Source organism: Muscardinus avellanarius (genome assembly GCF_963383645.1).
Source record: "Muscardinus avellanarius genome assembly, chromosome: 15".
Lineage (NCBI taxonomy): Eukaryota > Metazoa > Chordata > Mammalia > Rodentia > Gliridae > Muscardinus > Muscardinus avellanarius.
This window is the reverse complement of record NC_137801.1, coordinates 88598932-88621538: the sequence shown is the minus strand read 5'-3', so window position 1 is coordinate 88621538 and position 22607 is coordinate 88598932. Positions and strand designations below refer to the sequence as shown.

Sequence of the window (22607 nt, the reverse complement as noted above, 5' to 3'; positions counted from 1 at the left end):
TTTTATGCTTTTTTATTTGGAAACAGGGTCTCTTAAGTCAGAGTCGCTGGCTTCGAACCTTTGCGATCCTCCTGTCTCCGCCTCCCAAGCGCGGGGATTACAAGCATGTGCCACCACGCCCGGCCTTGATAAACTTATTCTGAAATGTATATTGAAGACTTTAAAAAAAATATCCATAATGCACGCTTGTCATCCCAGCATTCGGGAGGCTGAGACTGGAGGATCGCGGTTCGCAGACAGCCTCAGCTACTTAGTGAGGCCCTCTGCAACTCAGTGAGACCCGGTTTCAAAATAAAGAATAAAAAATAGGGCAGGGGGTGTAGCTCGGAGGCCGAATGCCCCTGGTTTCCATCCCCAGACCCACACACACACACAAAAAATATCCACAAAACCTTAAAGGTGGGGAAGTTTTCCCTCACACGACGGACTACAATACACATTGTGTGCTGGGTACAAACACAGACACATCCTCACACAGACCCGGAGTCCAAGAGAGTCAAGTATCGAGGGAAATTTCATTAAAGACGGGGAAAGTTCATGGTTCTTCAGTAGACGGCGTTAGGAAAATCAGATCTCCGAGTAAAAGAAATACATCCAGATACCTTGCTTCCAGCACACAAACGGGCCTCCAGACCAACCGAAGACCCAGACATGCCAGGCGTGGCGGTGCACACCTGTGATCCCAGCATGGGCTGAGGCGGGAGGGTCGCAGGTTCACGGCCAGCCTCAGCAAGGTAGCAGATGCTCGGCAACTTAATGAGATTTTGTTTCAAAATAAAAAACAACAGAGGGCTAGGGGTGTAGCTCAGAGGTAGAATGGAGGGGAGGGGCAGAGGAGGGGCTGAGGGGATTCCAGAGGTATCCAGTGTCTTGTCCCCAGTTGACGTGGGCGCTCCGGTGCTGGGCAACACAAGGGCCTCATCAACTGCACCTGACTCGGGTTGGGAGCCACTGCCTCCCTCCCTCCTGGCCCCTCTGCACCCCTTGGCTCCCGGGACACGCCTTGGGCGCCTCTCCCTCTGGGGCCCGGCTTCTCTAGCCTGTTGGTGCTGGATGGTCCTGGGGTTTCCTTGAACCTGGTCTCCTGGCAATCTCATGCGCTCCCCTGGTGACCCCACCTCACGTGCCACATCCCAGCCACACGCTGAGGGCTCAGAAGCGTCTCCCTCCCTCCAGGCCACACCGCTCTTGTGAACGGCAGCTCAGTGCGCCCCAACACCCCTTTGATGCGCCAGTTGGATATGTGTGTGTGTCTGGAGGGGTGTGGGGACTGGGGTTGGAATCCAGCGGTGTTCTACCTCTGGCTACAACTTCAGCTCTTTAAAATTTTTTTCCTCTTCTCTCTCTCTCTCTACCCCCCCTCTTTCCCTCTCCCTCCCTCCCTCCTTCCCCCCCTTTCTGTGTTAATGGGGATGAAACCTAGGGGGTTCGACCTCCAAGTTATACTCCAGCCCTATTTTTTATTCTTTTTATTTGAATCAGAGTCTCACTGAGTTGCAGAGGGCCTCACTAAGTAGCTGAGGCTGGCCACAACCTGCGATCCTCCGGTCTCAGCCTCCCAAATGCCGGGATTATAAGCACGCATCACCACAGCCAGCTAAAAAAAAAATTTTTTTTTTTTTACTTTAAAACAGTCTCACTAAATCGCTGAGGGCCTCTCTAAGTTGCTAATGCTGGTCTCAAACCTGCAATCCCTCAGCCTCCCAAGTACTGGGATGACAGGTGTGTGCCACCGCACCGGGCTGCAGAGGCAGGTTTCTGCCCAGCCCCTGGTGCTGCCTCTGCTGGCAGGGAACACTCTGAGAACCCTACCCTGGAAGGTCCTGCCTCTGTGTTCTCAGCACAGGCTGCACACGAGCCTCCCAAGAAGCTTCTAAGCACCTCGGGTCCCCCCAGAGAATCAGGGTTCAGTGCCCCAGGGTGGGTGTGATGGGTGTGATTTTAAGTGTGCTAGGTGGTTACAACGAGCAGCCCCACTGAGGACAAGATCCCACAGGGCAGACCAGCCCCGTCCACCACCTTCCCTGGACACGCCTGTCCCTGTTGATACCCAGCACCCCCATTCCCCAGCTGCTGTACGCCCTGCCCACCCCTGCAGCTCAGAGGCCCCTCCATGCCCACCAGGCCAGGCTCATGGGCACACTGGGCAGAGGCGTGGGGACGGTTCCAGTTCTCCTTCCTTCCCGGTAAGACTTGCTCATGAGCCCGACAAACCCCAGCAAGCTGCTGCCTGGTGCCAGGCGCCGTTCTGGGCTCAGGGCACCACAGTGGGCAGGCCGGAGTCCCTGCGCCACACAGCTGCCATCTGGCAGAGACAGACCAGAAAAGACAGACCTGGTGGCTGGGGTGGAAACACATGTATCAGGAAGCCCAGATTCCTGCAGACAAGGTGCGGATAAGCAGAGACAGGGCTGGGCCGGGTCCCACCACCAGCCAGCAGCAAGGCTCAGCAGAGTGTAAGGGGAGACTCCAGGAAAGGAGCAGCAACCCGCAGCGTGGCCTTCATCTCGGGAGTGTGTGCACCTCCTGCCAGACCCCGCTGTCCAGCACGGAGCCCCGCCCCACAGCCCCGGAGACCCCTTGACGGCCCACTGGGCTGGCCCGTGGACTTAGCCTTCATTCTGAACAATCCCGGGGGGCTCATAACTCTGATCTCTTAGAGACGAGAACCACAGTGGCTCAGAGAGGACAAGGGACCCCTTGAGCTGCACACGCGCGTGCAAGCAGGGGGCTGGGGGTACCGGCCCCTTCCTGCCCCCAGCGGCTCTGAGAAGAGTTCACACCCACCCAGGCCAGACGGACAGCCTGGGCTCCTCACGGCTCACTGACAGACCCTTGGACACTGCCGGGCCCAGCTGGCACCCGGCCCATCATCCCAGAACATCAAGAACTTACAAATCCCTCCCTCCCAGCTCAGCAGGGTGGCTGGCCGACACGGGAACGCTGGCAGCCCGCTCACTTCTGTTCTTGCGGGTCATCCGCCACTCCTCGCGAGTTCCCGGGGACAGCTTGGTTTCCAAAGCCTGCACATTTATTACCCCCCGCGGCGGTGCTGGGGGCCGGGAGAGCCCCACGAGCTGGGCTGAGCCTGCTATTACTGGCTCCACTTCACAGAGGGCACAACCAAGGCTCAGCACTGCCTGGGGTTCCACACCCCGCTTGGGGATGACGGGCTCCCAGCTCAGAGCTGCCGGCTCAGATGCCACACTCCCCAGCTGATTCAAGACCCCAGAACCCGGGGGGGGGGGCGCAAGGGTACATATACCAAAGAGAAACCTCCAGGCTCCAGATGGGCATCTGAGGGGGCTGAAGAAACCATCTACTGTCTTGTGCAGAGTACCCACCTCGTACAGAAACCCCACCTCTTTAGAAATCACAGGCTTCAGACTGCCCAGACCTGCGAGTGCGCCAGCCTGGTCAGGAAGGGTGCGCGGTACTAAGTGAGTGAGAGCTTCGCAGCTAGTGCTCCTGGCCCCTGGCAGTCCCACGAGGGCCCAGAAAACGGGGAGTGCAATGGGGGTGGGGGTGACAGTGTCCCTGGAGGCTCACCACACTCAGCCCGCCCTAGGCTCCGGAGAGGCAAGACAGGAGACGCAGGGCCCAGGGGCACGGAGGTGCCAAGGCCGCCCCCTCCACACCGGCTCTGGACAGCGCTTCCCACGAAGGCCACTGCCATCGTCTCCCCTGCCCTGGTCAGCGCCCGGCCAGGGAAGGCCCGGTGTGGGCAACTTTCTTCCCCAGTAAAAACCCCAGAGCCCAAGGTGGCAGCTCCCTGAACCACTTGGAAGGAGCCCCTGTGGGCCTCATCACCTGCTAAAGAGCTCCTCAGCGGCCCGTGGCCCGGACTCAGAAAGAGCCGCCCGCTCTGCAGGCAGATGGAGGGAGGGCCCTTCTCCTGTGCCCGCTGCTCCCTCAGCCCTTCGCAGGGCAGGGCCAGCCAGGGCCAAGGGACGCTGGGCATCAGGGGCAGGGCAGGTCCGCCCACCCCCCAGGCCCCAGCACTGCGGCAGGCCCCAGAGCCGCATCCTCAGAGTGCAGCAGAGGGGCCCGGCACGGCCAGCATAAGCCACCAGCCCCTTCCCCACGCAGAGCACCTGCGTCGTTGGAGGGGGCAAGGAGGGAGTTACATCCGGGTGTGGGTCCCCTTCCTAGCCAGCTGTGGTCTGGAAGGACTCCTCTCAGGGCCCTGCTGCTGGCCTGGGAAGCGGCTCCAGGGGGCTGCGCTCAGGGGTCCCAGGGAAGCCGTCAGCCTCTGACTTTAGGCTTGTCTCCACGGTTGAGATTTCACTGGGACAGGAATGTGCCACTCGCTGTGGGCCGGCGGAGGGGGAGCTGGGCATTGCTAAGGGCGTGGACAGGGCGGCCCCACGGCGCTGCAGCGGTCTCAGATCAATCGCTGGCTGCCGGGCCTGGGGCTGGGGGTCCTTCCCGACAGCTTGGCCCTGCACCACCTTCCGGTTGTGGAACCCGCGGCCCCGGCAGGGCAGCTGCACCAGCCGGCCCAGGACAGCCAGGGAGCGCGCTCAAGGCATCCCTGGGCACCCGGCCACGGCCGCCCCATGGCCGCAGCCTGTCGGGTTCGGGGCTCCAGCCTCGGCTGCCCACTCAGTCCCAGGCCCAGCCCTCCAGCTCCGAGCGGCCGGCGGCCACGCATTACCTTCCACGGACATGGGTTCCAGGATGCCGAACTGCTTGAGGACGGCGATGAACAGCAGGACCACCACCGCCATGGCGCACAGCTCCATGCCCTGGATGCCCATGGCGGCGGGCGCCCCTCGGCCGTGCAGCCCTGGCCTGGGGCGGCGGCTCACATGCCCCAGGGCAGGCGGGGCTGCGGGCTGCGGGCTGCGGCCGACCCCGGGAGGGCGGCGGCGGACGAGCGGGCTGCGAACCCAGCGCAACTTTCCGGATCAGCCCGCAAACTTCGAGGCGCGGCGGCGCGGGGGGCCAGCGCGGGCCGGCGGCTCCATGGCCGCGCCTCCGTCGCCCCCTCTCCTGCCCCGAGGGCGCGGGGCCACGGGGGCGGCGGCGGGGGTCCCGGGCGCCCCTGGCCGCGCAGCGCCCATCGCGGCTCCGCGCGCTCATTGGCCCAGGCGCGCGACCACTCCGAGCCCCCCCAGCGCCGGGGCAGAGGCCACGCCCAGACCACGCCCCTGTCAGACCACGCCCCCTGGCGCGGAGGGCTTGGGGCGCAGTGCCTGGGGAGGGGCGGGCTGCGCAGGGGCCTCAGCCTGGGAAGCCCCTCCCCACTTCCCCAGCCTGGGAAGCCCCTCTCCCCACTTCCCCAGCCTGGGAAGCCTTCTCTCCCCACTTTCCCAGCCTGGGAAGCCCCTCCCCACTTCCCCAGCCTGGGAAGCCCCTCTCCCCACCTCCCCAGCCTGGGAAGCCCCTCTCCCCACTTCCCCAGCCTGGGAAGCCCGTCTCCCCACTTCCCCAGCCTGGGAAGCCCCTCTCCCCATTTCCTGAGCCTGGGAAGCCCCTCTCCCCACTTCCCCAGCCTGGGAAGCCCGTCTCCCCACTTCCCCAGCCTGGGAAGCCCCTCTCCCCACTTCCCCAGCCTGGGAAGCCTTCTCTCCCCACTTTCCCAGCCTGGGAAGCCTTCTCTCCCCACTTTCCCAGCCTGGGAAGCCCCTCTCCCCACTTTCCCAGCCTGGGAAGCCCCTCTCCCCACTTCCCCAGCCTGGGAAGCCCGTCTCCCCACTTCCCCAGCCTGGGAAGCCCGTCTCCCCACTTCCCCAGCCTGGGAAGCCCCTCTCCCCGGGTTATAGAAGCTGCTCTGAAGTGGAGAGGTTGGTCTCCAAGTCCCCCAGGTGGGGAGCCCGCGTGCGCTGGGCGGCGGCCCCGGCTTTACAGTCTGTGGGCCTGGGTCCCACAGCCCACTCTGCCGGGTGACCTCGGCGGGGTCACGGATGGATTTGCGACCTCCTCCTCCCTACAGCACCGATCTGATCTGTGTCTCTGTCCTGCCCTTAGGCGAGGGCGCGCTGGCTGGTTCGCGCTTCCTTCCTGCCAGGGAAGGCTAGAGGAAGGGAAGCCGGAAAGGAGCGGGAAGCGGGGCGGGCGGGCGTGGCCGGGAGCGGCTCTCTGCCGCCCTCCTGCGGGCCTGGACGTGAGCGCGCACCGAGTCCTTCCCGTGCCATCCGAGGGAGCTCGGCGCCCTCCTCGGCCTGTGTCCCCCAAGGCCCTGGGCAATCGCAGCTCCCCTCCCAAAGCCTCTGCCACCCTCCCGGCCACGCATCCAGCAGACACTCAACTTGTGCTTGGTCCCGGGCGGAGAGCTCGGTGCCCCGTGGGCGGAAGGCCGCAGCGAGGTGCAAACCGCAGGACCGAGCTTGTCTGCCGGGCCAAGCCTTGAGGGCCTCAGGGCTCCCCCCTGGCCATTCCCCGCGCACCCTGGAGACGAGGAGTCAAAGGGTGAATTACCCAAGGGGCACAGGTGCACCCAGGCCTGCCCCCACCCCCGGGAGCAGGGGCTTCTCCAGGCTTTTCTCCTAAGGAAAGTGGCTCGGAGAGGCCGCCCGGTTCAGCCTCGCTATTCCACCAGCCTCTGGTTAAAAGCCTGGGTTGGGTGATGTTTTTAAGGCGCCATTAATAAACGGCTTCGGTGGGACTCAGCGAGCCCCCTCCGGCCAGAGGGCTAAGGACCGCCAAAGAAGACAGCTGTATTGGAGAACTCAACTGCTAAGTTGTTAGAGAGCCTAGGAAGATGATAGGGTCTCCTGCAATCTAATTAGCACTCAGGAAGTAACTGAGCAAAATCTAGCCTAGGTCCCAAATAGTTAACGGGGACCCTAAATCAGTGCTGACTCTGTTTCCTCCTCCACAACACGGGGGGTAGTCTGCCTCTCCAGGGCTGGCTGACTGACAGAGCCCTGTGGGGGGCTCCGAGGCCCTCAGGATATACCCTCCGAGATGGATTGGCCCCGCGAGGTCAAGCACCGGACATGCGAGAAAAGGAAGTCGTCTTAGGGTGTCCTTCTGAAGACGGCCGGCATCACTCCCCTGGCTCAGTTTCCCTCAAGCTCCTGGGCATCTTCCGGGTTCCCAGCAAAAGCTTCAGCGAGCAAGCGCCCATAAACACTGAGCGATAAAGGAGACATCGATCCCCTCCCCGCGCGGTGTAAAATATTAACGACGCCTAAGTGGATGGCAGGCCCCAGAGCAGAATGTCCACTCGGCATTAGCAGCCTGGGCCGTGGGCCTAATGGATGAGCAGCTCGCTTCCCCGCTGACTCCCAGCCCGGGGCCTCTCGGCTCCAGGGCCAACCCAGATCCACTGAGACCAGGCTGCTGGCCGTCACATCTCCCGTCTCCAGGATCAAGAGAAGGAAGCTGGCAGACAAGGCCCCAGGCTCCCGCGTGTCCCCCCAGCTGTGATATACAGGCTGCCTCCGGCTCCCCTGGGCCTGTGGTCACCCCTCCCCAGCAGCCACATACCCTGCATCAGCAGTGACTACAGGGCTGGCCGGCCGGGAGCTGGTGGTCCTCAAGTCTTAGGGACGGAGAGGGTGTGGTTGCATGGGTGCAGTGGAGAAACCTCTTTGCCTGGCAGAGTGTTGGGGGTCATGGAAGGAGCAGCTTACTCTCCCCCGGGTGATGGGAAGGCCTCAGGGTGTCTGGGCAGCTCAGGAGGGAGACCTGCATCCTGGTTGAGTTTAAGAAGTCATCAGAGAAAGGCCACTTTGGGGCAGGGTAGGGGGCATGCCAGCCTAAGGTCCTGGTCTTCTTGTTTTTTTTTTTTTTTTTTTTTTTTTTGTGGTACTGGGGATGGAACCCAGGGGCATTCTACCTCTGAGCGACACCCCCAGCCCTATTTTTTATTCTTTATTTTGAAACAGGGTCTCACTGAGTTACAAAGGGCCTCACTAAGTAGCTGAGGCTGTCCACGAACCGCGATCCTCCTGTCTCAGCCTCCTGAAAGCTGGGATGACAAGCGTGCCCACCACGCCTGGCCCTCCCAGAGGTCTTCTAACTCTCAAAGGAGGGACTGGCCCATTCCCATCCCCTTGAAACAACCCAGAGGCTGGTCCAGCACCCGCTCTCCTGGTGTAGGTTGGAGAGGACAGCCGTCCCTGAATTCTGCATCTGCCAGACGAGGCAGGCATTATTCAATTTATTTCTCCTTCTCACATTTCATAGAAACCAGACAAGAACGCCCAGGAGTGAAATTCCACATGCCAGAGAAAAGCCTCTAGGCCGCCTCCCTAAGGATGCCCCAGGTGCCTCAGCTCCAGAGCTGACCCTCTGCCTCCCCCTCCACCTGTGCCTCGGCCTCCCGTGTCCCTGGCTTGGGGCTCAGGCTCCAGCCCTGGAATCCACCTGCCCCCAACTCTGCCCTGTCTCCACCACGTTCTGGCACCCTGTCCCCTGGCTGCTCCATCTCCAGCAACAGCCACACCGTTATCCCTCTCCCTGGACCCCGGGGCCACAGTACCTCCCCCACGTCCACGGAGGCCCTCCTCCTTACACTAAAGCCACGCTCTGGAGACCAGAGCCGGCGCCTGCGTGTCCCGGCCTCTCTGACTCCACGCCGGTCGCCTCCGCAGGGCCTGTTCTGCATTTGGTAACTGCACCCTGCCGTCCTACAGCGTCGGGAGGCGGAGCCCCTGGTGAGGGGTCCTCGGCCAGGCCCTCGTCCCCTCTGGGCGCGGGACAGTGGGGGACTAGTAACAACAAATGGGCTTCCTGATTAAGTGCCGCCTCCTGTATCACATGCAAGGCCTCGTCCGCATCACGGTGCCCGGGAAGGTAGGTACAAAGTGCTCCCGCGTGCAAGCCCGACTCAGGGCGGCCACAGGACTTGCCCGGGCGGACGGGCTGCAGAGGCTCCGGACTCAAGCGAGGCTCCCAAGAGAGGTGCCTTGGGAACACCTGGTACCCCGCTCCTGGGGGCAGGCCAGCTGTGGCCGGCCTGCGGAGTTAGAAGGAGCCTAAGTGCATTTATTCATGTAACAAATATTTACCTACGGTCTACCCCATGCTTGCTGGATAAAGGTTTTTTTTTGTACTGGGGAGTGAACCCAGGGACATCTACCAGCCCTTTTATTATTTATTTATTTATTTATTTATTTATTTATTTATTTATTGTGGTACTTGGGCTTGAACTCAGGGGCATTCTACCTCCAAGCAATACCCCCCAGCCCTAGTTTTTATTCTTAATTTTGAAACAGGGTCTCACTAAGTAGCAGAGGCTGTCCTTGAACCTGTAATCCTCCTGTCTCAGCCTCCCAAGTACTGGGATGACAAGCCTGCACCACCATGCCCAGCTCGTGACAGGGACATCTTTTTTTTTTTTTTTTTTTTTTTTGGTGATACTGGGTTTCCTGGAAACCCTTCTATCTCCGGGCTACACTCCCAGAACTATTTTTATACTTTTTTATTTGGAAACAGGGTCTCTTAAGCCAGCGCGGCTGGCTTCGAACCTGTGTGATCCTCCTGTCTCTGCCTCCCAAGCGTGGGGATGACAAGTGTGTTTCACCACGCCCGGCGATTGACAGGTACATCTTAAAGGCTCTGAGAAGGCCGCAGCAAGGGGACCGGCTCCGCCTCATCTGCCCAGCACCGCGCAGAGGTATCAGAACTCAGGACCCCTCGGTCGAGGACCTCCTGCAGCTGCTGTTTCCCAGACAAGGGACCTGACTGTCAAGAGCTCTAGGGAGGGGTCCCATCCTCCAGCCTGGCCAGGGGGTCGGCCCCAGCAGTTGATATTCCCACCAGTATCATCCAGGTGAGAAGCTGGGCGCTCCCAGGGCTACCAGTTGCGGGGATGGACGAGGGTGGCTTTTTGGAATGGGAATTGGTGCTTTTCTGAGTGGAATTACCAACAGGCGGCTTCTGTCCCTGCCACAGGCCAGGCTCCGGGGCCAGGCTCAGGCAGAAGAACCAGGGGCCTTTACCACTGGTCCTGATGCCTCAGGCGGGCTTTGAGCTTCAGTCCTGAGCACAAGGTCTCCGCTGTGCTAGTCTCTTGACCACCTGCCTCCTGGACACTTTCCTGGGATGTCCTTAGCCGTCTCTAACGCCAACATGCCACCTGAGCCCCACTGCTCCCAGGCCAGGCTCATTAGATAGCAGCTCCGTTCTCCTGGGGGCTCAGGACACAGACCGTGGCCGTGCCGAGCGTCCAGGCTGCCCCTGCACTTTGTCCACGGCCACATCCTTTGGCTTCATCTTCAAGATGCCGCCAGGACCCGCGGGGCTCCCCACCCCCACCTCTGTGCTGCCCAGCCGGCCCACCAGGTGACCACTAAGCCCAGAGAGTTCTCTCGCGCCAGCTCCCCGTCCCTGGCCTTTGGCCGTGCAGCCCCTCTGCCTGGTCAGTGCCCTTTCTCCTCTGGCCCCTCAGATCCCCAGGCCTTATCCCAGGCGCCCCACCTCTCCTTCCCCACCCTGAGCCACTTTTTTTTTGCTGGTCTGGGGATGGAACCCAGGGGCATTTGACCTCCAAACTACATTCTCTGCCCTATTTTAAAATTCTTTATTTTAAAACAGGGTCTCACTAAGTTGCGGAAGGCCTCACTAAGTGGCTGAGGTTGTCAGCGAACCGCATCCTCCCATCTCAGCCTCCCAAATGCTGGGATGACAAGAGTACGCCACCACGCCCGGCTCAATGCTGAGCCCTTTCTATCTCCTCTTCTTCCCTTCTCCTCTTCCTCCTCCTCCTCCTTTGCAGTACTGGGGACGGAAGCCAGGGCATTCTACCTCCAAGCTACACCCCCAGCCCCAGTTTTTATTTTATTTGAAACAGGGTCTCACTGAGTTGCAGAAGGCCTCACAAGAAGCTGAGGCCGGCTGTGAACGTGCGATCCTCCTGTCTCTGCCTCCCAAATGCTGGGATGACAAGTGTGCGCCACCGCGCCGGCCTCCATTTCCTTGAAATACATTTACTTATCAGTTTCATTTACAGCCTCCAGATGCTGCCCCCAAGCTACAACCCAGCCCTGTTTTATTTTTTTGGTTTGAGACAAGGTCTCAAACCTATAATCCTCCTGTCTCAGCATCTCAAGTGCTGAGATTACAGGCATGTGCCACTGTGCCTTCTCTGAAGGGATGCTGAGCCGGGCATGGTGGTGCACGCGTGTAAGCCCAGCATTTGGGAGGCTGAGACAGGGGGATTGCAGTTTGTGGACAGCCTGAGACCTAGTGAGGCCCCTTGCAACTCAGTGAGACCTTGTTTCAAATAAAGAATAAAAAATTGGGCTGGGGGTTTAGTTCAGAGGTAGACTATCCCTGGGTTCCACCCCCAGTACCACAAAAATAAATTAAAAAATAACAATAATAAAGGGACGCTGATTTGCTGGCTCCCCGAGGCCAGGGCAGCACCTGCCAGGCAAGGAGGTGGGGAGCCTGCAGTGAGGCCTGGCCTCGGGGCAGCCTGGGGCCCAGGTGCATGTCCCTCTATAGCGGGCAGCCATTCCCACGGCGGCAGGTTCTTGGCGTTGGCCTCAGCCAGGCCTGGTCCTGCGGTGTGAGGAGTTCACAGTGGCCAGAGGCTCTGTGGGGGACCCTGGGGAATCCTCCCTGGTTCCCACGGTCTCCAGGGACAGGGAAGTAGAGCTCGGGCTGTGGTCTTGGTGATCCCTGGTCATCCTGCCACAGGGCAGGGCGGGGACACCGTGCAGTCCCTTAGCCCTCATCCCAGAGAGATGGCCTTCAGAGGTGCTGGGGAGCACTACCAGCTGGATGTGGGATGCGGGAGACCCCAGTCCAGGAGAGGCCTCCCCAGCTGTGGCGGGGTGTTCTCTGGCAGGAGCCTGTTCAGGCACCAGCTCCACCCACCTTTTCCTGTGCCGAGATGCCCTTGTCCTCACCCCAGCCCAGCACCTCAGGGCGCCCTGAGGGGCAGGAGAGTGCCCTGCAGTGTGGCCCCTCCCCAGCGCCTCTGGGAGGGCAGAGGCAGATCCCAGCAGCCCCAGGCTGCTGCCCAGAGCACAGGCAGGGCGGGAGGTGAGGGGCCCTGCCAGGGAGGAGGGGCCGGGCCCTGGTGGCCAAGGCCCTGAGTTGGCGTTTTCAAGTGTGCACTTTGAGACAGTCGGGGGCTGAATTATTAACGATGTGGAGGGAGGGGCTGTTTTTAAGGAGGCGTGAGTAAGCAGAGCCAGCTCACAGAGGCGGCGCCCAGGATCGAAAGCCGTCCGTCATCATAATGGCTGTCAACGTTTAGTCGGCTTAACCGTGATGCGAACACCAGCCACGGGCGAGACTTGGGGTGTCTGGGGCCAAGACACCGCAGCAGGCCACCCAGAGGTGCGCAGCGGCAGCCCCTCCACACACCCCACCTGCTTCCTGCAGCCAGTAGGGGCCGACAGCCCTGGGCTTGGCCAGTCCCAGCACCCGAGGGTGCTGCTTAGCCTCCCTGGGCCTCAGGCCTCTTTTTAAATTTTTATTTTAATTTTTCATGGTACTGGGATCAAACCCAGGGGCCTTCTATCTCTGAGCTACAACCCTAGCTTTTTTTTTTTTTTTTTTTTTTTTGGTACTGGGGATGGAACCCAGGGGAACTCTACCTCCAAGCTACACCCCAGCCCAATTTTTTATTCTTTATTTTAAAACAGGGTCTCACTGAGTTGCAAAGGGCCTCACTAAGTAGCTGAGGCTGTCTGTGAACCATGATTTTCCTGTCGCAGCCTCCCGAATGATAGGGTTTCAAGCATGTGCCACCACGCCCAGCTTGTCTCCAGCTTGCTTACTTGCTTTATTTATTTATTTATTTATTTGTACTGGGGATGGAACCCAGGGGCTTTCTACCTCCAGGCTATACTCCCAGACCTATTTACACTTTATTTGGAAACAGGGTCTCACTAAGTTGCTGAGAGCCTCACTAAGTAGCTGAGGCTGGCTTTGAACCTGTGCGATCCTCCTGTCTCAGCCGCCCAAGCCCGGCTCATTTACTTATTTTTAAGTTTTGCCGAGCGTGGTGGCCATGCTTGTAATCCCCGCGCTTGGGAGGCTGAGACAGGAGGATCGCGCAGGTTCGAAGCCAGCCTCAGCTACTTAGTGAGGCTCTCAGCAACTTAGTGAGACCCTGTTTCCAAATAAAATAGAAAATAGGTCTGGGAGTATAGCCCGGAAGTAGAAAGCCTCTGGGTTCCATCCCCAATACCACACACACAAAAAAAGTTTTAAAACAAGGTCTTTAGTTCTTGTGTGCTGGCCTCAAAACTGCAATCCTCCTGGTCTCAACCTCCCAAGTGCTTAAATTAGAGGGGTGTACCACCACGCCCCACTAGGCATCATCTCTAAAATGGTCTGGGGTGCCCACCTCAGGCAACAGAGCAAGCAAGCCAGAGGCGGAGGCAGGGCCCGGAGTGCCTGTCTCACCCCAGATCTCAGGGGAGTTGAAACAGAATCCACCTATTCTCCGCAGAAGGCGCTCTCAGCAAAGCCTGGCTGCTGTGTGCTCCTCCAGGGCTCGGCCCTGACTCAGAACATTTAAAAGGCTCTTCCTAGCCAGGTGGTGGTGCATGCTTGTCATCCCAGCACTCGGGAGGCTGAGACTGGAGGATCGTGGCTCGTGGACAGCCTCAGCTACTTAGTGAGGCCCTTTGCAACGCAGTGAGACCCTGTTTCAAAATAAAGAATAAAAAATAGGGCTGTGGGTGTAGCTCAGAGGTAGAATGCCCTTGGGTTCCATCCCCAGAACTGAAATAAAATTTAAAAAAAGAATAAAAAATAGGGCTGGGGGTGTAGCTCGTAGGTAGAATGCCTCTGGGTTCAGTCCCTAGTACCGCAAACAAACAAACAAAAATAATAAAAAATAACCAAAACCTTTCCTGGGGGCCATGGCCCGCTGGACTGCCCGCTGGGTCTTACTGAATCCTTGCAGCAGCAGGGTCAGGTTCTACCATCATCAGTCCCCGTTTTAAAGATGGCCGGGCACGATGGCGCACACCTGTGATCCCAGTATACTTGGAAGGCTGAAACAGGAGGGTTGCAGGTTTGAGGCCAGCCCTAGCAACTTAGTGAGGCCCTGCTCCCAAATAAGAAAAAGGCTTAAAGAGGTCTGAGGATGTAGCTCAGAGGTAGAATGTCCCTGGATTCAATCGCCAGTACAGAAGGAGGAGGAAGAGGAGGAGACGGAAGAGGAGGAAGAGAAGGAGAAGGAGGAGGAGAAAGAGGAGGAGGAGGAGAAGAAAAAGGAGGAGGAGAAAGAGGAGGAGGAAGAAGAGGAGGAGGATTGAAGGAGGAGGAGAAGGAGGAGGAAGTGGAGGATCGCAGGTTCAAGAAAAGCCTCAGCAAGTAGTGAGATCTCATCAACCTAGCAAAACTCTATTTCAAAATAAAATAGGGCTAGGAGTGTAACTCGGAGGCAGAACGCTCCTTGCTTCCATCCCCAGTACCACAAAAAAAAGAAAGGAAGGAAGGGAGAGAGGAGAGAGAGAGGAAGAGGGAGAGGGAGAGGGAATACATCCTGTGCTCAAAGCTTGAGGGGGTCAGCAGGGCGGCTCCCTGGCGCCTGCTGCCCCCTGGTGGCGGGTGGGGGAATGCCTTTGCGCTCCTCTGGCGCCGGGCGGCTGGGGGGCACTGGGCCGGGGCCCTTCCTGGAAGGGTGGCGGGCCAGTGGGCTCCAGGCCCCCAGCTGTGACCTTCCCACGGGAGCCCCAAGCGCACAGCGACCCACTCTGCTTCCACGGTTCGCTCCTTCCCTTGCGCGACCTCAGGCACGGCACAGAAACGTTCCCTCCCATCCCAAACACGTAGAAGCGATTTCTCTCTTCCCTCTTGGTCACCCCAAAGACTCTCCAGCCCTCACCTCGCGGGGCCTGGACCACCATGCAGGGCTGGGGTCTGCTGCGAGGGAGGTAGACGGGGCTGCGGGGTCCCTATGTGGGCAGATGGCTCCTGGGCGCTGCGGGGCCCCTGTGTGGCAGATGGCTCCTGGGCCCTCCTCAGTACTCAGAGCGCCCTTCCTGCTGACCCTTCCGAGGCTCTCTCGACTCCACTCCTGCTCATCGCATCTGGCCATTTGGAGGCCCTCATGAGGGAGGCTGGGCGGGCAGAGGCTGGAGCAGCAGCCTGCTCGGTCCAGAGAACCCCACCTCCTATCTAAGAAAGGGTGCTCACCATTGGCTTTTTTTTTTTTTTTTTCGGTGCTGGGGATGGAACCCAGGGGCATTCTACCTCCAAGCTTCACCCCCAGCCCTATTTTTTATTCTTTATTTTGAAATAGGGTCTCACTGAGTTGCAAAGGACCTTGCTAAGTAGCTGAGGCTGTCCTTAAACCACGATCCTCCTGTCTCAGCCTCCCAAATGCTGAGATTACAAGCGTGCGCCACCATGCCAGCTCACAGTTGGCTTTTAATGAACTGCGCCTCATTAGCAAGGCCCTGGGGAGGCGTGGGAGGTGCTCAGGGCCCTGAAGCCAGGCCCGTCACCAGCCCGCACAAGCGGCTGTGAGGGATGCCGCTGCCCGGCCTCTGCGGAAGCCGGCAGAACCCCCGGACCACTGCTTGCCCACATGGTGGAGGAGGAGGCTGATATTCAGAGACACCAAACAACTTGCCCAAGGCCACACAGCTGGAGCCCACCACCCCAGCAAGACGAGAGCCCCAGGCCACCGCGTGCCCCGGACACGTCCCCAGTGGCCCCGTTATTTCCACATCAGAAATGAGGAGACCGAGGGTCAGGGGGTTAGAATCTGCTTCGCACAGAGGTGTGAGCGGTTGAGACCAGATTCTGTTTTAAAATTGTGCGGATCAAGCCTACAGAGCGAGGTGTGACCTTTGAGGTCCTGCCAGGGAGTTGACCAGCACCCCCGCTGGGCCCTCTGGACCCCCCGGAGAGCAGAAACAGCAGTACAATCCTTAGGGCCCAGCGTTTACAAGACTGGCAAAGGAGGTGACCCAGGGCGGCGGCTTCGCCCTGCCGTCTTGGTTTCCATGGCAATGTCTTAGGAGCGGTCACCTTCCTGGCTCCTGAGTGCCCCCCACGCACCCGAGCTTTCCTTCTCTCCTGAGTCAGCCTCGTCACGCTGCCGGGCTCCGCATTTAAGAGTCAACAGAACCTGGCGTGCGCTCCACATTCCGTCCACGGTGGGGACGGCCCCAGAGCCAGCGAGTCAGGTCAACCAGCCAGCCTTGGCCTGCGTCCCCCAGAGGACCTGTGCGCTCCAGGCCCTGGAGGGCAGAGGAAGCCGAGCAGAAGTGGGGAGTCAAGGCAGCCTGCTCGGGGGTCACCCCTACACCGGGCTCCTCCCCAGGCCTGCTCCTGAGAGCGCAGGCTCCCGGAAGGCTCCAGGCTGGCGGTTCTGAGCGATTTGCAGGGGGGCTCTCTACTACTGATGGGGGCTTCGCAAACACAGGTCTGGGTACATACCTGCTCATCCTTAACCCTGACCACAGAAGCCATCTCACAAGGGGTCCCCAGTGAGGGAGGAGATGGGAGAGGGGCCTGGGGTGTGTGGTGTAGTCCAGGCAGGCCTGGCCCGGGCAGGGAGAGGGGCAGGGCTCGGATCCCGGGGTCCTTTGGGGTACCTGCCCTTCCTGCCTTGCACCTTGCACCCCAGGGCCCGCCACAGCACCCTCACCTCGAGCCAGGTTCCCAGAGATGAAGCGGAAGAAGAAGCTGACCACATCGCCCAGGTATTTCTTGCAGCCGTGCGGGCAGTCCTGCAGCCGTGGGTGGGCTCCCTCGCCGCGCCCCGCCATCCCCACGCCCAGCTCCTGTCCCCCACCTCCTCCGAGGCGCCTTTCTTTTTCTAGAACTGTCTGTCTCCGCCCCTCTTCTCTTGGTCTCGGCCTCTCGGTCCAGCTCGCTCAGCTTTGCCCAGGACTGCCTGCCCCTCTGCGGTCCCCTGCCTGGGCCTGCCCCTCCGCCTGCCGCCCAATGGCCCCGCCACCTTCAGCTCCTCAGCCTCAGCGCCGCAGCTCCTGGGCCGCTTCCTGGGCTGGGAGGGCAGGGATGGGGGTGGACGGGGCTCTGCGACACCCAGCACCAGGAGGAGGTGGCAGCAGTGTGACTTTCGGCTCAGGGTGTGACCCGCTGCAGGGTCTCACCCGCTCCCTGCACAGTGAGCAGCCACGCTCACAGCAGCTACCTGGGAGGTTCAGGGCCCGGCTCGGCAGAGCTGGGGCTGGGGGCACCGGCCTGGGGCGTCCTCTTGACCCTGACCTCTGTTCACCGCTCCCCCACCCCTAAGGGTGCCTCTGCAGCGGGGAACGGGGAGGTGGGAAGGGTCCCTCTGATGAGTTTAGGGGTATGACTGCTGACCCTGCCCTCCTCCCCTGGCACCTGGTTTGCGCCAGGCCTCCTGCCAGGTCCCTCTGGGCACCAGGGCTGCATTTAGTCCTCCCAGTGTGGAAATGTGCCCAGCGGAAGAAACCTGCCATTCCCCCGCCTTAAAGCACAATACAGTGCGAGCCAAGCCAGAGGTGGTGCACGCCTGTGATTTCAGTACCTCGGAGATGAGATGGGGGGATCACAGGTTCGAGGGCAGACTTATTAGCGACTTGGTGAGACCCTGTTTCCAAATGAAAACGAAGCCTCCTGAATGCTGGGACTATAAGCGTGCACTTCCTGTTTAGAATTCTTTCTCTCAGAAGAATATAGACAGGGATTACCACCTGCTAGCACACGGACGGACGGACGGACGTGGCGGGTAACAAGCTCACACCTGTGGCCCCCATGGGGGTCCCTAAGACCCCTGAGGAGGACAGAAGCCACAGAGGACTTACGGGCAGCCCACAAGAAATGCTGGTGCCGACTCCCAGCAGATATTGAGCACCCCTAGGAGAGCAGGCGGGAGGCACATCCCCTAGTGGAGGGCCGTGCGCCCGCCTGCCCCACGCCTGGGAAGGTTTACGGTGGCCTTGGGAGGGTGCTCTCCATTTGTTCAGGGTCCGGGAGGTCGTGTGGACAAGACTGGAGGAGTGAGGGGAAGAACCCGCCCAGGCGAGGGACCGTTACCATCCTCTGTAACCGCTCTTTATTGAAAAGCCAGGCTCCAGCTGGGCTTGGTGTGCATGGGGCTGAGGCGGGAGCATGGCAGGTTCAAGGACAACCTCAGCAACTCAGCGAGACCCTGTTTCAAAATAAATAATAAGCCAGACGTGGTGGCACACGCTTGTAATCCCAGTCCTTGGGAGGCTGAAACAGGAGGATCACGGGTTTCCCCGCCAGCCTCAGATACTTGGTAAGGCCCTCTGCAACTTTGTGAGACCCTGTTTCAAAATTAAGAATAAAAAGCAAGCTGGGCATGGTGATACATGCTTGCAATCCCAGCATTTAGGAGGCTGAGACAGGAGGCTTGCAGTTTGAGGACAGCCTCAGCTACTACTTAGTGAGGCCCTTTGCACCTCAGTGAGATCCTGTTTCAAAATAAAACCTAAAAAGCCGGGCGTGGTGGCGCAAGCTTTTAATCCCCGCGCTTGGGAGTCTGAGACAGGAGGATCGCATGGGTTCGAGGCCAGCCTCAGCTACTTAGTGAGGCTCTCAGCAACTCAGTGAGACCCTGTTTCCAAATAAAATATAAAATAGGTCTGGGAGTAGAGCCCGGAGGTAGAAAGCCCCTGGGTTCCACCCCCAGTACCACATACACACACACACACAAAAAAAAAAAAATTAAAAAAACATAAAAAATAGGGTTGGGAGTGTAGCTCGGAGGTAGAATGCTCCTGGGCTCAATCCCCAGTACCGCAAAACAAAACAAAACGAAAAAACAAAATAGACTGGTGGGTGTAGCTCAGCAGTAGAATGCCCCGGGTTTAATCACCAGCTCAACAGCACCTCCAACAACAAGCCAGGCAGAGGCCCCTGGACGAGCGCAGGTGGAGCCAGGCAGCCGGATGGCCTGTGTCGCCCAGCACTTTCTCCTAAACAAAGCGCCATTTATCTCAGAAGACCACGTGTGGGTTTCAGGACAGAACTCCCTCTAGAGCGGATCTGGACGGTGTCATTGCTCAGCTGACCAGCAGGTGGCAGGTCAGCTACATGTCCCTTCCCACGGTTTCCCCTCGCTGACCTGACTCCCTGGCACAGGGACCTTTCTGCTCTGCGGCGGTAGGCACGCACACACGCACTGTCCCACACGCCACTGTTACTGGCCGGGGCGCTCACCCCACAACAAAGACAGTGGCCAAGTGCTGGGCTCACGGACATGCACCACTGCGCCAGGCTACGTTTATGTATTCTTAATATTAGACAAGTTGGTTTGCCTCGTGCCCCCATACCTGTGTGCCTTGCGAGGTTTTTTTCTGTGGTGCCCAGGGGCATTCTGCCTCTGAGTTATACCCCCAGCCCTATTTTTTATTCTTTATTTTGAAGCAAGGTCTAACTGAGTTGCAAAGGGCCTCACTAAGTAGCCCAACCACGAATCCTGATCCTCCTGTCTCAGCCCCCCTCCCCCCCATGCTGGGATTCCAAGCGTGCACCACCACGCCCTGCCACCACTTTTGGTCAGAAACTCTGTGTTTTGCATGGGGGTGTGACGGGACGAGAGTCTCCCAGAGACAGGTGTGGCTGTGGGTGAGACTGTGGCCTCCGCTGTGTGGGGGTGTTGCATCGTGTCCCATGGCAGCGTGCAGCTGCTGCACCAGGGGCCCCGCAGGAGCAGCCCAGCTCGGGAGCCATCTCCAGGGAGTGGCAGGGCTTTGGCTTTGCCACATTCTTGCCCTCTGGCCCTCCAAAGTCTCTACCAATGTCCCCAGGTCTAGAGCCAGGGTCTCTCTGCTTAATCCAGCCTGGATCCAGCTGCCGGTAGCCAAGACCCCAGGTTGTAGACAAAGCCCCAAGTCCCACTGCGCTGTGAGAAGCCAGATTTGAAAAGCAGGTCCATGGGGCTGGTAGCCTCAGCCATGCCCCTGCGGAGGTGTCTGCCAAGGACCTCAGACGCTGGGGAGGCAGTGCATGGGGAGGTGCCCCAGCTCCTGGGCTGGGGTGCCTCTGCTGGGTGAGGTAGGCGAGCTCCCCCCCATGGCTCTTCACCTCTTGAGCCCGCCCATCTGAGAGGCCACCACCGCTGCCCACCTCCCAGCCCCATCCAGGGGTCTTCAAGGCCAGGGCATAGCCAGAGCAGGCCTGGTCTTCTTTCATTTGATGCCAAGGTCCCAATTTGCCCAGGCCCTGGGGCCTCTGCACTGGGCCTCGGCTGCTGCTCCCAGCCACCCCTGACATGGTTCTCTCTGGTTGGCTCCTGCTGGGTGGAAAAACCCCAGCTGCACGGGCACGGTGCCGGGTGGCCTGCTGTCTGCGGGCGCCCGAGCGCGCTGGCCACGGGCCTGTGTGCCTTTGGCCGCGGTGGCACTGAATCACGCTTTGTTCTCTGCACCCAGCCCCCGTGGGGGCTCCCGGAGCAGAGGCCCCTCGGCCTTTGCGTGTGCGCAGGGCCCCCGCAAGGCCACACCACGGAGTCCTCCTCAGGGGACATGCACAGGAGGTGTTTGCCCGGAGGAGACGAGGCCAAGAGACACAGGGCACATCGGTGTCTTTGATCGTCCACCGTGGTCCCGGGGAGACGCGGCAGGGTGGGCGTCCTTGCCGAGCTGGGGGCCCGCGCCTAACATCTACGGACTCAAGTTAAAGCGGGCGATGCTCTGCCGTGCCGACGCCACGCTACCCAGCAGAATCTCATCTTTCCGTTGGTATTCTTCTCCTGCCCTGCAAGGACTCCAGGAAACGTGTCTACCCAGGGGGGAACGCTGGGCCCAGGGTTCCATCCTGGCCAACTCCTCTCTTGCCCTTGAGGAGAGCCGGTGTGCAGGCTCTGTCCTCGGCCCGCACTGCTGGGGCACCGGGGCGCGGCTCTTCCCACTCCACAGCGAGGGGAGCACGCCCCACTGGTCCCGAGCTCGCTCTATCCCTCCTGCTCATGTTCAGCCCGGCAGCGCCTGTCACATGTGTGCGGAAAGGTTTGCCAAGGAAGCACAGTGCCCTTAGCCCGTCCTGAGCCCCCACGGCCTGCCAGCTAGGGAGAGCCAGGGAGGCAAGGCTGGGGCTGCAGGGTCTGTGGGAGGTGGAGGAAGGCTCTGCTCCGACACCCCAGAAATCCTCACTGCCACCGAGGAGTCAGGGAGGCCGAGGCCAGGGGGGAGTGAGGCGGGAGTTTTGAGGGGTGCAGAGTTGTGCCATTTAAAAAAAAATAGGGCTGGATGTAGCTCGGAAGTAGAGGGCTCCTGGGTCCCACCCCAGTACTGGGTCCATTCTAACTGGCACATGGCAGCCCTGTGCTCTCGAGCACAGACGCAGGCCACTGCGTGGCTCCTGCCCGAGGCACTCGGGGATCTGCCCCACCCGTGACATCATCGGGCCTGGGGTGCCGGCGCCCTGACTGCACCCATTTCCAGTTAGGAAGCGAGGCTCTCTGGGAATCACATAGCTGGAGAGTGTCCAGGACGGTCAACAAAGCCACGTGTGCAGCTACCAAAGAGGTAGACGTGTGTGTGTGTGTGTGTGTGTGTGTGTGTGTGTGTGTGTGTGTGCCTGTGTGTGAGATTGTGTATCCCACAGGTGTGCGGGGTACGCACCCATGTGTGCATGGTGGGTGTACACACTAGCGCGTGTGTGCACAGGTGCAAATGTGAGGTGCGTGTGTGTGTGCGTGTGTGCGTGTGTGAGACTGTGGGAGGCCATGTAAAGCTGCCTCTGCGTCCCCAGCTCTGTCATCCTTTGCAATAGCCATTTCTGCCAGTTCTATGACACGCCCCCTGAAACGCCAGCCCCAGCCCCTGGGGTGCACTGGGCAGGACGCACGGGCGGGGCCCCCTCCCCCGGCCAGGGCCCTTCGTGTGTCACCACGCATGTTCAAATGTGCCCAGTGAGCAGGTCCAGGGCCCTGCTTTTCAGAGGACTTGGGAAGTCTGCGGGAGACACCCAGTTGGCTCTGGCCCCCAGCTGCCCATGGGGAACCTGGGTGGTCCAGCCCTCTGTTCCACGGCCCTGGGGTCCCGTGTGGGCAGCACGGGGTGAAAGGAGGGGTGCGGGTGAATGGAGGTACGTCTCTCTCTGACGGAGGCGGAGGTGTGGCCAGCCTGGGCCCCTGAGTGGCCTCCGGGGCCTCAGCAGGACAGAGCCCGCACAGACCAGGCCCGCCCAGCTCCCCGGCGCCTACCTGAGCCCTGCGGGGCCGTGCTGGACAGGATCCACTTGACCAGGCAGCACCGCATCAGCGCCTGGCGGGTGAGCCGCGGCCTCTGCCACTTGAGGCCCTCCTTCCTGCTCAGCGGGGTGCGCCTGGGGTCCCCCAGCAGGCTGCCATCGGACACCTTCATCACCTCCTGCAGCAGGAAGAGGCAGGGGGCGTGAGCCTTGTTGGAGAGGGGCCGCAGCCACCTTTCACTCCACCCGGGGCCTTTCTCCCAGGGGTGCCCAGCGCTCCCGAGTGACCCTGCTGCCCTGCACATGGCCCCTCCTGCGGCCTCGGCGGGGCTGTTCCTCTCTGCATCCTGACTGCATCCTGACTCTGGCTTAGGATGGGGCCCTGCAAGGAGGCGCGGGGCAGGGGCGCTCCAAGAGAGAGGAGGGCAGAGCAGCCCAGATGTGCTCACCTGAGCTCCCACCCCCCGCCAGGTTGGCAGAGCCGGCAGAACTCTTCACTGCCACCCAGAGCGGCCAGTGGGTGACACAGCGAAGGCCGGTTTCCTCCCCCAGGCTCCCTGCTTTGCCTGCATCCCAAC

At 60.3% G+C, this 22607-nt stretch overlaps 1 protein-coding gene across 2 annotated transcripts in view; it reads right to left on the bottom strand.

The window, feature by feature from the left end:
* Positions 1–22202, bottom strand: part of KCNIP3 (potassium voltage-gated channel interacting protein 3) — a gene marked incomplete at both ends in the record, with an annotated part of 34585 nt that extends 12383 nt beyond the window's left edge. Inside the window, one exon of one of the 2 annotated variants that reach the window (XM_080711162.1) lies at positions 22043–22202. In XM_080711162.1, the coding sequence (XP_080567288.1) occupies positions 22043–22202 (160 nt within the window). Of the gene's footprint in view, positions 1–4657; positions 4761–22042 lie in introns of those variants that run through there. The other variant, XM_080711163.1, reaches the window with a different exon arrangement.
* Positions 22203–22607: the final 405 nt, after the last annotated feature.